This window comes from Giraffa tippelskirchi, chromosome X (assembly GCF_054371585.1).
Source record: "Giraffa tippelskirchi isolate mGirTip1 chromosome X, T2T-mGirTip1v1.2.pri, whole genome shotgun sequence".
Taxonomy (NCBI): Eukaryota; Metazoa; Chordata; class Mammalia; order Artiodactyla; family Giraffidae; genus Giraffa; species Giraffa tippelskirchi.
Genome location: NC_137289.1, coordinates 14,388,523 through 14,402,204, shown reverse-complemented (window position 1 = coordinate 14,402,204; position 13,682 = coordinate 14,388,523). Strand labels below are relative to the sequence as shown.

General features: G+C 44.0%; 1 protein-coding gene across 4 annotated transcripts in view; it reads right to left on the bottom strand.

The window, feature by feature from the left end:
• MCF2 (MCF.2 cell line derived transforming sequence) overlaps window positions 1-3,068 on the bottom strand; it is a 93,236-nt gene extending 90,168 nt beyond the window's left edge. For 2 of the 4 annotated variants that reach the window (XM_081565105.1, XM_081565104.1), the window contains exon 1: window positions 2,211-3,068. In XM_081565105.1, coding sequence (XP_081421231.1) covers window positions 2,211-2,466 — 256 coding nt within the window. In that variant the 5' untranslated portion in view covers window positions 2,467-3,068. The remainder of the gene's footprint in view (window positions 1-2,210) is intronic. The other 2 variants (XM_081565107.1, XM_081565106.1) reach the window with 1 other exon arrangement.
• Window positions 3,069-13,682: the final 10,614 nt, after the last annotated feature.

Below are 13,682 nucleotides of genomic sequence, written 5' to 3'. Positions count from 1 at the left end.
CTCTCCCTACCTTTCCCCACACCACACTCCTGTGCTCAGTCTCAAGTCCACCTGGACATTTGGCTGCATCCTTAGAGATGCAGATCCTTCTTCACCCTCTCCCTGAAGTCTTCCCTTAACTTCCTCAGTCGAGTCAGCAGAGCCTTTTCTGGCTACCCCACAACGGATCCTGCACAAACAGGTGTAATTTGTTTATTAAACCTTGGCACATCCTGGTAGCGAGCAGGCTCTAAATGATCATCCTTGAAATGATCTCTCGGAAAGTTCTGTCCCACGATGAAAAGCCTTGTAAATATATGTTTTAAATGGATGAATAATTTTTAAATAGATGAAATCCTTTCCACACATAAAATTATTGTCCTAGGGTGCATGTCCTAACAGCCAAGCTAGATACAGACCACTCCCAGGATGTTCCGTTGGTCCAGCCAGCTGCCAAAAATGCTTAAAGGCAAAACAGCACTGTTTGCCCAGGTGAAAACACAACACAGCAACCGGTGTCATTCTGGTGCTGCGACTTATAATGCTGAGGTGACAGAAGCCTGCCAACACGCTGGAGCCTACAGAGGTATGGAGGTTGAAACACTGCACCCAACTATAGAAACAGAGAAATCACTGAAGGTAGAAATGTCAACTTTGAGTTCATAGCATGGCTAATTTAATGTTTGTTAAGAAAGCATACATTTCTCCTATGGAGATATTTTTTCACTCTCAGGAAGATGCAAGAGGCAAACACAAGACACAAAGGACTCCCTCACTTCCCTGAGCTGCCCAGGTTCCAGTGAGGGTCTGGTATAAGCATTTCAAGCCATTTCAGATACTCAACATCTGAAGAAGGAGCACGTGCCCCATTACCACACTCCCCATACTGCTTGATCACACCTGGAAACCCATAGTACGTGTGCATGCTAAGTCACTTCAATTGCCCCGGACTCTGTGCGACCCCAAGGGCTGCAGCCCTCCAGGTCCCTCTGTCCATTGCGATTCTCTGGGCAAGAGTACTGGAGTGGGTTGCCATGCCCTCTTCCAGGGGATCTTCCCAACCCAGGGATGGAACCTTCGTCTCTCACACCTCTTGCAATGACAGGCAGGTTCGTTACCACTAGCGCCACTTGCAAAGACTCGGAAACCAACAGTGCCCACCCCCAAAACCAAACGTGGAGGGCTTCTGAAAGAGCCTAAGCCGCTGCCTTGGCTTACTGCGGTCTAACGACAGGGGTTGGCCCAGAAGAAGGAGGCAGAGTATTTTGAACATGTGTGGTGGCTATCTGATTTTTCAGAAAATTGTCTCCAAGTCTATTTCTGGGGATGCCAAAGATTTCTGGGCCAGGCTGAGCACCTGTTAAGGCAAAAGCACCACGGGCTGCTGAGGAAGACACATCCGTGAATTGCAGTACCTCGAAAACTTGTCTGAAAAGCCCTGGCTGAATGTAAGATAGTAGAGCTGCACCCTCCCCATCGCTCGGCCCCTCTGGCGGGGTAAACGCGTGTGCATCCGTGTGTGCACCACGGCCGCCAGGTGACCGCATCCATGGTCCCCCAATCGCCGCTCTCATCCCTCACCCACACCGCGGCAGTGGCAGACGAAAACTTCTGCCTTTATAGTGAGGACCCCGGGGAGACAGGAAACTCGTGGACCCAGCTGGAAGGACGCACTGGTCCGGGTGAGAAAGCCCAAGACGCCGGCGGCACGCTTTCTCTACAATGCCCCCTCCCAGGGCGGTGCCAAGGGTCTCCGAATCCCAGCGCTTTCTTTTTTTTTTTGTATTTGCTTTCCCCAAACGTGCGATTCATCCCCAGTCCCCGCTTTTCCAGCATTCATACAAAGGAAGTGCACTTTCGGGAGGCGGGAGGCGGGGGGCGGGGAGGGGGGCATCTGGTCGGCAGGATGCGGAATTGGAAGATACGGCGCAGCCCCACTTCCCCCGGCGGGCTGGTTCAGGTCCCCACTCCGCTCCTCGCCCGCCCAGGAGACGTCCTCGCACCAGCTCCCGGACCTTCTCACGGTCCCGCGGCAGCGCGGCCCGGGGCCGGAGAGAAACGGCAGGCCAGCCAAGGGCGCAGGCGGCAGGGGAGGGCGAGCGAGCGGGCGCCGGTGGAGGGAGGACAAAGTGCGCCAGGCAGCCAGCCGGGCGGCCGGGACTGGAGCACGCGCGCGAGGAGAGGGGCGCGCGAACCAGGCTGGGGGCGGCGGGCGCGAGGGGGGAACTTACTTGAGACGGTGGCTGCTTGCAGTAGGCTGAAGTAGTTCTTGCTGTACTTATCGGAAATCCGCACGCGCCGCAGAGCCATGGACATGTCCACCTGCAGAGGGATGTCCCGGATGGCCTGCACTAACGCGCGGCCGTCCCGGTTCCAGGGCAGTTCCCGGGTCCTGCCACTCGGCGCCAGGGCCTGGGGCTCCGGTATCTGGGGCGCGTGCCCGGGGGCCCTGCCCAGGTGGTACCGGGAGGCCGCCGCCGCCGCCATCCTCAATGGGGCGCCCGGCTAGGACCGCTCGCCCGGCCCGCCGCCGCCGAACTCCACCGTGCGTCCGGCCCTGCTGGTCCGGGCTCTGGGGCAGGGGGGGTTCCGCCGCCCGCCGGCTCGGTGTAGATGCTACCACAGCCTGACAACCCCGAGCCCTCTCGAGGGGACCCGGGCGCCAGAGGCCGAGAGCGCGGCGCGCCCGGAGGCCGGGAACTTGCTCGGACTTTGGTGCCCCAGTAGGGCACTTCTGGCCGCGGCAGCAGAGGGCGACTCGTCCCGGGAGCGCACACACGCCCCCTTTTAGCTTCTCGAAGGATGGGGGGCGGGGATGTGGAGGAGGGACTCCGGTAGCCCAAAGGGAGAACCCCTGCAGAGACGCCCATCTTCGGGGGAGGGGAGGCGGCTGGGGCAAACACAAGTGGTGGGAGGAGACGGCCAGGCCTTGCACTCCCAGGGTAACTCTTGCAACTCTTGGCGGTTCATTAGCATCCCATCCAGCTAGCCCTGGCCGAGACACAGATTCGCCACGCGCGGGAGTGGCTCAGTGAGAACGCTTGCTCGTGGCCCTGCCTAGACTGCCTACCCTTGCCGGCGCCAAGAGTGCGCTATAGCCCTGGAGGGTCTGAACGGGTCTGTGCCTCCCCCCACCCCCAACGCAAACACCCACACATCCCGCCCCCTTGGGGATGCCAAGTCCTGTGTCCTGATTCTCAAACGCTGGGGTCTCAGGAAGCGCCCTGTAGAGACACCTGGGCTGCCATCCCTCACCGGCTTTGGAATCTTGGCGTGTCCTACAGAGAGGGCTCCAAAATGCAGAACGCAGAAGAAAACCGGAAGGCAAGAGGAGGCGACCCCTTAAAGAAGCAAGAAGTGGGAAAGAAAAGGACTCGACCTCTTTCCAAAGCCCCCAGAGATGGGGTCGATGAACTACCGGACTCCGCAGAGCCGTGGTGGGGGTGGGGGGTGGCGGGGGCGGGGGGTTGTTGCTGCCCAGAAAGCTGTGGCAACTGGAGGAGAGGCCCGGGGAAGTTAGCATAAAAACTGCAAGTCTGAAACTGAGTCAGTGCCATCGGAATTCACCACGAGTTTGCTCCAGCGATACAAGTCTTGATCAGAATTGCAACTGCCATTTCTTTCTTGTTAAATCTTTCTTCTCAAAATGTTCTGGCAAGAGAGTGGTCTGATATTACATAGGCCAATTATTCCTCGTCCATCTTTTAAAGGCTCTATGGGAAATCACTGATCTACACCTCATGAGAATGTGTGCAGCCACATACAATAGGCAAGAGTTAAGGAGGGGAGGAAAATATACACACACTCACATGCACGTGCACACACACACACACACACACCCTCTTCCTCTAGCCAGTTTAAGTTCTGTCTGAATGTGTCAAGTTAACAGGCACAATGTTTTCCAGCCCCTCTCTTGAATGTGTGGAGACGTCCCCTCTACATTGTGGACAAGATGACATTAAGAATTCCACTGTCACCACAGTTGTTTTTTTACAACAACTTTATTTTAATAACTTTAAGTTAAAGATAAATAAAAATAGCAGTTTCTAAAACTACTAAAATGACTATATAGGAGGATATTTTTTTTATAAACATAGGTTGGAGAAGGCTTTACTTAGCATAACAAAAAAAGTATGACATTGATCCCCATATGGAAAGATGCCTTGCTGTACTGTCAAGTGAAAAAAGATACAAAAAGATATTTATAGTTTGATACCACTTCTTAAACACTATACCTATGTTTATGCTTAGAGAGTGGTTAGTTCAGTTCGGTTCAGTCGCTCAGTCGTGTCCGACTCTTTGCGACCCCATGAATTTCAGCACGCCAGGCCTCCCTGTCCATCACCAACTCCCGGAGTCCACCCAAACCCATGTCCATCGAGTCAGTGATGCCATCCAACCATCTCATCCTCTGTCGTCCCCTTCTCCTCCTGCCCCCAATCCTACCCAGCATTGGGGTCTTTTCCAATGAGTCAACTCTTCCCATGAGGTGGCCAAAGTATTGGAGTTTCAGCTTCAACATCAGTCCTTCCAATGAACACCCAGGACTGATCTCCTTTAGGATGGATTGATTGAATCTCCTTGCAGTCCAAGGGACTCTCAAGAGTCTTCTCCAACACCACAGTTCAAAAGCATCAATTCTTCGATGCTCAGCCTTCTTCACCATCCAACTCTCACATCCATACGTGACCACTGGAAAAACCATAGCCTTGACTAGACAGACTTTTGTTGGCAAAGGAATGTCTCTGCTTTTAAATATGCTATCTAGGTTGGCCATAACCTTCCTTCCAAGGAGTAAGCGTCTTTTAATTTCATGGCTGCAGTCACCAACTGCAGTGATTTTGGAGCCCAAAAAAATTAAGTCTGACACTGTTTCCACTGTTTCCGCATCTATTTCCCATGAAGTGATGGGACCAGATGCCATGATCTTTGTTTTCTGAACATTGAGCTTTAAGCCAACTTTTTCACTCTCTTCTTCACTTTCTGCCATAAGGGTGGTATCATCTTCATATCTGAGGTTATTGATATTTCTCCTGGCAATCTTGATTCCAGCTTGTGTTTCTTCTAGCCCAGCATTTCTCATGACGTACTCTGCATATAAGTTAAATAATCAGGGTGACAATATACAGCCTTGATGTACTCCTTTTCCTATTTGGAACCAGTCTGTTGTTCCATGTCCAGTTCTAACTGTTGCTTCCTGACCTGCATACAGATTTCTCAAGAGACAAGTCATATGGTCTGGTATTCCCATCTCTTTCAAAATTTTCCACAGTTTATTGTCATCCACACAGTCAAAGGCTTTGGCATAGTCAATAAAGCAGAAATAGATGTTTTTCTGGAACTCTCTTGCTTTTCCGATGATCCAGCGGATATTGGCAATTTGATCTCTGGTTCCTCTGCCTTTTCTAAAACCAGCTTGAACATCTGGAAGTTCACGGTTCACGTATTGCTGAAGCCTGGCTTGGAGAATTTTGAGCATTACTTTACTAGCATGTGAGATGAGTGCAATTGTGTGGTAGTTTGAGCATTCTTTGGCATTGCCTTTCTTTGGGATCAGAACGAAAACTGACCTTTTCCAGTCCTGTGGCCACTGCTGAGTTTTCCAAATTTGCTGGCATATCGAGTGCAGCACTTTCACAGCATCATCCATCTTTCAGGATTTGAAATAGGAAGGATACAAATTGCTAACAGTAGTCATCTCGGGAGGGTACAATTAGGAATCAACTAATTATGGGGAGCTATCACTTTTTGCTTCATAGGTCATTATATTAAAATTTTCACAACGGGCAATTTTTTTGTAACACATTTTCTAGAAAAATAAGGAAACAAAAAAATAAACATAGGTTCCGAAGGGTATTCGAAAAATAAAAATGAAAAAGAATTTTCTAATTATAAAAGGAATAGATGCCCTGATTTCACATTATGCTACAAAGGGATAGTAATCAAAACACTATGGTACTGGTGCAAAAACAGACACATAGATCAATGGAACAGAATAGAGCCCAGACATGAATCCACACTTATATGGGCAATTAATCTGTGACAAAGGAGGCAAGAATATACAATGGAGAAAAGAGAGCCTCTTCAGTAAATGGTGGGCTTCCCTTGTGGCTCAGCTGGGAAAGAATCTGCCTGCAATGCAGGAGACCTGGATTGAATCCCTGGGTTGGGAACATCCCCTGGAGAAGGAAAATGCTACCTGCTCCAGTATTCTGGCCTGGAGAATTCCATGGACTGTATAGTCCATGGGGTCGCAAAGAGTCAGACATGACTGAGCAACTTTCACTTCACTTCGCTTCAGTAAATGGTGCTGGGAAACCTGGACCATTTTCTCACACCATATACAAAAATAAACTCAAAATGGACTAAAGACTTAAATGTAAGACCTGACCTCCTAAAAGAAAACATAGGCAGTACACTGCTATATGTTGCATAAAAAGTTGTTAAAAGAGTAAATCCTAACAGTTCCCATCACAAGGAAAAATATTTTTTTCTATTTTTAAAATTTTGTATCTATATGAGATGAATATTCACTAAACTCATTGTGGTCATCATTTTGTGATGTATATAAGTCAAATCATTATACTGTATACCTGAAACTTATATAGTGCTGCATGACAATTATATCTCAATAAAACTGGAAAAAAAAGGAATTGATCATCATCATAAATAAGAATAAATCAAAAAGATCAATAAACTGACATAAAATTGAAAACTTCTGTGTAATTAAAACTCATTAAAAAAGTCAAACCACAAATGGGAAGTCATTTGCAAAGAAATAGTTTCCAAAACAATAAGATCCAAAAAGAATACATTTGAATCAGTTCTATTGAGATGGATGAAACTGGAGCCCATTATACAGAGTGAAGTAAGCCAGAAAGAAAAACACCAATACAGTATACTAATGCATACATATGGAATTTGAAAGATGGTAACGATAACCCTATATGCGAGACAGAATAAGAGACACAGATGCATAGAACAGTCTTATGGACTCTGAGGGAGAAGGTGAGGGTGGGACATTCTGAGAGAATAGCATTGAAACATGTATATTATCATATGTGAAACAGAACACCATTCCATGTTCGATGCATGAGACAAATGCTCAGGGCTGGGGCAATGGGATGACCCAGAGGGATGGGATGGGGAAGGAGGTGGGAGGGGGGTCCAGGAAGGGGAACACATGTAAACCCATGGCTGATTCATGTCAATGTATGGCAAAAACTACTACAATATTGTAAAGTAATTAGCCCCCAACTAAAATAAATAAATTTAAAAAAAAACAATAAGATCCTTCAAGAGATATAGAATAGCCAAAACAATCTTGAAAAAAATACTGTTGGAGGACTCACGCTTGCCAGTTTCACAACTTACTGCTGCTGCTGCTGCTGCTAAGTCGCTTCAGTCATGTCAAACTCTGTGTGACCCCACAGATGGCAGCCCACTAGGCTCCCCCGTCCCTGGGATTCTCCAGGCAAGAACACTGGAGTGGGTTGTCATTTCCTTCTCCAAGGCATGAAAGTGAAAATTGAAAGTGAAGTTGCTCAGTCGTGTCTGACCCTTAGTGACCCCATGGACTGCAGCCTACCAGGCTCCTCCGCCCATGGGATTTTCCAGGCAAGAGTACTGGAGTGGGGTGCCATTTCCTTCTCCAAGTCACAACTTACTACAAAGCTTCAATAATAAAGCAGAAACAGTATGATACCAACATTAGAACAGACTTATAGGTCAGTGGAAAGTAACTGAGAGCCCAGAAACAAACCCTTACACCTAGTGCTAAGTCGCTTCAGTTGTCTCCGACTCTTTGCGGCCCCTTGGGGACTGCAGCCCGCCAGGATCCTCTGTCCATGGGATTCTCCAGGAAAGAATACTGGAGTGGGTTGCCATTTCTTTTTCTGGGAGATCTTCCCAACCCAGGAATCGAACCCAGATCTCCCGCATTGGGGGCAGATTCTTTACCAGCTAAGCCACAAGGGAAGCCCAGAATACTGGAGTGGATAGCCTATACCTTCTCCAGGGGATCTTCCTGACCCAGGAATTGAACTGGGGTCTCCTGCATTGCAGGCAGATTCTTTACCAACTGAGCTACCAGGGAAGCCCAGACCTAGAATCAATTCTTTTTTGACCATGATGCCAAGACAATTCAATGGAGAAAGAAAAATTTTTTTCAACAAATGGTACTGAAACAACTGGATATCTATGTGCAGAAGAATGAATTTGGACCTGTACTTTATATCATATACAAAAAGTATTCAAAGTATATTAATGATCTAAATGTAAAAGCTAAAACTACAAAACTGTTAGAAAAAAACAGAGGCATAATCTTTATCACCTTGAATTTGGCAACTGTTTCTTAGATATCACACCAAAAACACAGCAACAAAAAAGTAGATAAACTAAGTATCATAATTTTTTTAAAATCATCATTCAAAGACACTATCAGGGAGACTTCCCTGGGAGTCCAGTTTTTAGGACTCCAGGCTTTCACTGCTGTGGGTGGGTTCAGACTCTGGTTGGATAACTAAGAATTCTACAAGCTATGTGGTACAGCCAAAAAAAAAAAGAGATAGTATCAGGAAAATAAAAAGACAACTCACAGAATGGGATAAAATATTTGGAAATCATATATCTGTCAAGAGTCTACTGTCCAGAATATATAAACAATTCCTACAACTCTAAGATAAAAAAGACAAACCAATTTCAAAGTGGACAAAGGATTTAAATAGACATTTCTCCAAAGATATACAAATAGTCAAGAAGGAGGTGGAAAGATGTTCAACATCATTAGCCATCAGGTAAATCCAAGTCAAAACTACAATGAGATACCACTTCAAGTCCACTAGAATGATTATATTACAAAAAAGACAGACAATAACAGGCATTGGTAAGACAGTAGAGAAAATGGAACCCTCATTCATTGTTGATGAGAATGTAAAATAGTGCAGCCACTGTGGAAAACAGTCTAGCAGTTCCTCAAAAAGTTAAATATCGAGTTACCACATAACCTCAGCAATCTCACACCCATGAATCTACCCAGGAGGAATGAAGAAGTGTTCACACAGAGAGCTGTACATGAATGTTCAGAGCAGCATTATTCGTAATAGCCAAAAGGTTGAAACAACTTAAATGTCCATCAATAGATGAATGGATAAACAAAATGTGATGTATCCGTAGATTGGAGTATTATTGAGCTTTAAAAAGGAATGAAATTCTTGTACATACTACAATGAGGATGAACCTTGAAAACAAGATGCTTAAATGAAAGAAGCTAGTCACAAAAACCACATGTTTTATAATCCTGTTTATGTGAAACGTCCAGAAATGGCAAATATATAGAGACAGAAAATAGAATAATGATTGCCAGTGAATGGGAGGGTGGAGGGAGTATGGGTAACAACTAAAGGGATTAGAAATCCTTTTATGGGAGATGAAATATTTCAAAATTCATTGTGCTGATGGATGCTCAAGTTTGTGAATATGCTAAAAGCCATTGAATTATTTTTCTTGAGGTATAGTTGATTTACAACATTATATTAGTATTAGGTATACAACATAGTGATTCAAAAATTGTATATATTATATGTCATATATAGTTATTATAAAATATTGGCTATATTCCCTGTGCTGTGTGTTCCCTATATATACTTGTTGCTTATTTATTTTATACATAATAGCTTGTACCTCTTAGTCCCCCACCTATTGTTCCCCTCCCACCTTACCTTTCCCCACTCATAACTATAGTTTGTTCTTATATCTGTGCATTTTATTATATTTTTATTATTTTTTATATATTGTTTTTTATATATATTTATTATATATTATTTTTTTTGATTTCACATACAGTATTTATCTTTCTCTGTTTGACATTTCACTAAACATAATACCCTCCAGGTCTGTTCATGTTGTTGCAAATGGCAAAATCTCATTCTTTTTGATGTGAGATGTAGTTCATTGCATATATATATACACCATATATTCTTTATCCATTCCTCTGTTGATGGACACTTAGGTTGCTTCCATGTCTTGTTAAAGCCTTTGAATCGGATAGTTTGGTTTGTTTGACTGAGCCATAGGCATGCAGGATTTTAGTTTCCTGATCAGGGATCAAACCAGCACCCCCTGAAGTGGAAGTGTGAAATCTTAACCACAGGACTACCAGGGAAGTCTGAAATGTATAGTTTAAGTGAGCAAAATGTATGGTGTTTTAATTTTATCTCAATAAAGGTGTTAAAAATAATATCCTTAACATGTAAAGAGTATTTATAAATTAATAAGAAAAATGCAATGGAAATGGTCAAAAGATAGGAGGAGATAACTCTAAAAAAATTTAAAACATAAGCATATATATATAAAATTTTTTTCTTTTCATATTTGTAAAAATAAACCAAAAAAGTCTCAAAATATCATTTTCACTTGAGAATTGGCAAATATTTTTACAATACTCAACATCAGTTAATGTGGCCTGCCAAGCACTTTCATGTACTGCAGGAGTATAAGTTGACACAAACTTTCTGGAAAGCAGTTTGGCAATCAGTATTGAGACCCTAAAAATGTACATATCCTTTGACTCAGCAAATCTCCCAGGAGTTTCCCCTACAGAAGTAATCAGAGATTTTGGCAAAGATTTATATACAAAGACATTCTCTACATCATTATTTATTATATTCCCAAATTGGAAGCAACCTACATTTCAAACAATAGCAAGATTAATAAATTATGATACATTCCAAAATCAATTATGCAGTTATCAAAAATGACATTCCCTTGAGATGGAACTGTTCTGTATCTTGATTGCATTAATGTCAATATCCTGGTGGTGATATCGTACAATAATGTTACAAGAAACTGTCATTGGGGGAAACTGGGTGAAGACTATATGAGATCTCTCTGTATTATTTCTTACAACTGCTTATAGATCTACAATCATCTTCAAATAAAATTCTAATTTTTTCAAACTGTCATTCTTGAAGAATTTATTTTATTTTTATTTTTGGCTGCACTGGGTCTTTGTTGGTGTGCTCAGGCTTTCTCTAGTTGTGGCTTCAATAGTTGTGGTGCATGAGTTTAGTTGCTCCACGGCATGCGGACTCTTCCTGGACCAGGGAGCGAACCCATGTACTCTGCATGGCAGGCAAATTCTTAACCCCTGGACCACCAGGAAGTGTCTTGAAGAATTTTTCAGACTATGAGAAAACATTCATGGTCTGATGGTGATTGGGTTGTCTGTATGCAAAATGAACATACACTGTAATCTCAACCGCACGCCATCTGTAAGCATTGAAAAAATGTTGGAAGAAACATTGAGGAGGTAGGTAGGTAGGTAGGTAGATGGATAGATGATCAGAAGATAAACAGCCAGCCAAGCAAATTGATAAAAGAGAGAGAAGACTGGGATTACATGAGCTCCTTGTATGTCATTCATACGGTGGATTCCACAGTCATTAGAAATGATTACCTCCTCTGTGAAGCTTGGCCACAGTTCCTGAGCCACTCCCCTTCTGTCATGACCCTTTGTCCTATCACTGATTCTCATCAGTATGAGGACAGGAACAATGGCTTAGTAACCACTGTCTTCCAGGGCCTGGAATATAGCCGACACTTGAAATATCGGTTAATTGAATGGGTGAATAAAGTAATAATGGATGAATAACAGTTTTTTAATTTACTGTAGACCACCACTGGAAAAAACACTAACCTCAGGGTTTCTCAAGGCTAAAAGAAGAAAATGCAACACACTAGTATATATAAAATAGACAAGCAACAAAAATCTACTGTATAGCACAGAGAATTATGCCCAATATCATATAATAACCTCTAATGGAGTATAATTTGCAAAAATACAGAATCACTATACTGCAATCCGAAACTAACACAGTATTATAAATCAACTATACTTCAATAAAAAAGAAAGTGCACGACTCTATTCTCCAATTTTCATAACACATTCAGATCCACCTACCTGCAACTGCTCTTAGGTGCAATCATTGGGGCCCTTGCTACAGGTCAAACAATAGAACATCTTTGGAAATCAGGTCTTTTGGTATTTCATTAATGTCCTTGGATGAAGGCTGAGGATGAACTAGCCTTATAAAAAATTCCTAGATAAAAAATTCCTCTCTCTAGTAACAGTGATGAGATAAGCTTTCATCCCATTTGCCGAAATCCATAAATCTCACCTATCCTAGGTAGAACAGAGGGAATCTGAGTAACAGGAATCAGTTCAGTTCAGTCGCTCAGTCATGTACGACTCTTTGCGACCCCATGGGCTGCAGCCCACCAGGCCTCCCTGTCCATCACCAACTCCCGGAGCTTATTCAAACTCATGTCCATCGAGTCGGTGATGCCATCCAAACATCTCATCCTCTGTCTTCCCCTTCTCCTTCCACTTTCAACCTTTCCCAGCATCAGGGTCTTTTCCAATGAGTCAGTTCTTCCCATCAGGTGGCCAAAGTATTGGAGTTTCAGCTTCAGCATCAGCCCTTCCAATGAATATTCAGGACTGATTTCCTTTAGAATGGATTGATTGGATCTCCTTGCTGTCCAAAGGACTCTCAAGAGTCTTCTCCAACATCACAGTTCAAAAGCATCAATTCTTCGATGCTCAGATTTCTTTATAGTCCAACACTCACATCCATACATGACTACTGGAAAAACCATAGCCTTGACTAGGTAGACCTTTGTTGGTAAAGTAATGTCTCTGCTTTTTAATATGCTGTCTAGGTTGGTCATAACTTTCCTTCCAAGGAGTAAGCGTCTTTTAATTTCATGGCTGCAGTCGCCATCAGCAGTGATTTTGGAGCCCAAAAAAATAAAGTCTGCCACTGTTTCCCCATCTATTTCTCATGAAGTGATGGGACCAGATGCCATGATCTTAGATTTCTGAATGTTGAGCTTTAAGCTAACTTTTCACTCTCCTCTTTCACTTTCATCAAGAGGTTCTTTAGTTCTTCTTCACTTTCTGCCATAAGGGTGGTGTCATCCGCATATCTGAGGTTATTGATATTTCTCCCGGCAATCTTGATTCCAGCTCGTGCTTCCTCCAGCCCAGCGTTTCTCATGATGTACTCTGCATATAAGTTAAATAAGCAGGGTGACAATATACAGCCTTGACGTACTCCTTTTCCTATTTGGAACCAGTCTGTTGTTCCCTGTCCAGTTCTAACTGTTGCTTCCTGACCTGCATACAGGTTTCTCAAGAGGCAGGTCAGGTGGTCTGCTATTCCCATCTCCTTCAGAATTTTCCACAGTTTATTGTGATCCACATAGTCAAAGTCTTTGGCATAGTCAATAAAGCCGAAATAGATGTTTTTCTGGAACGCTCTTGCTTTTCCGATGATCCAGCGGATATTGGCAATTTGATCTCTGGTTCCTCTGCCTTTTCTAAAACCAGCTTGAACATCTGGAAGTTCATGGTTCATGTATTGCTGAAGCCTGGCTTGGAGAATGTTGAGCATTACTTTACTAGCGTGTGAAATTGAAGTCGCGCAGTCGTGTCTGACTCTTTGCGATCCCAGGTTCCTCCATCCCTGGGATTTTCCAGGCAAGAACACTGGAGTGGGTTGGCATTTCCTTGAGTACAATTGTGCGGTAGTTTGAGCATTCTTTGGCATTGCCTTTCTTTGGGATTGGAATGAAAACTGACCTTTACTAGTCCTGTGGCCACTGCTGAGTTTTCCAAATTTGCTGGCATATCGAGTGCAGCA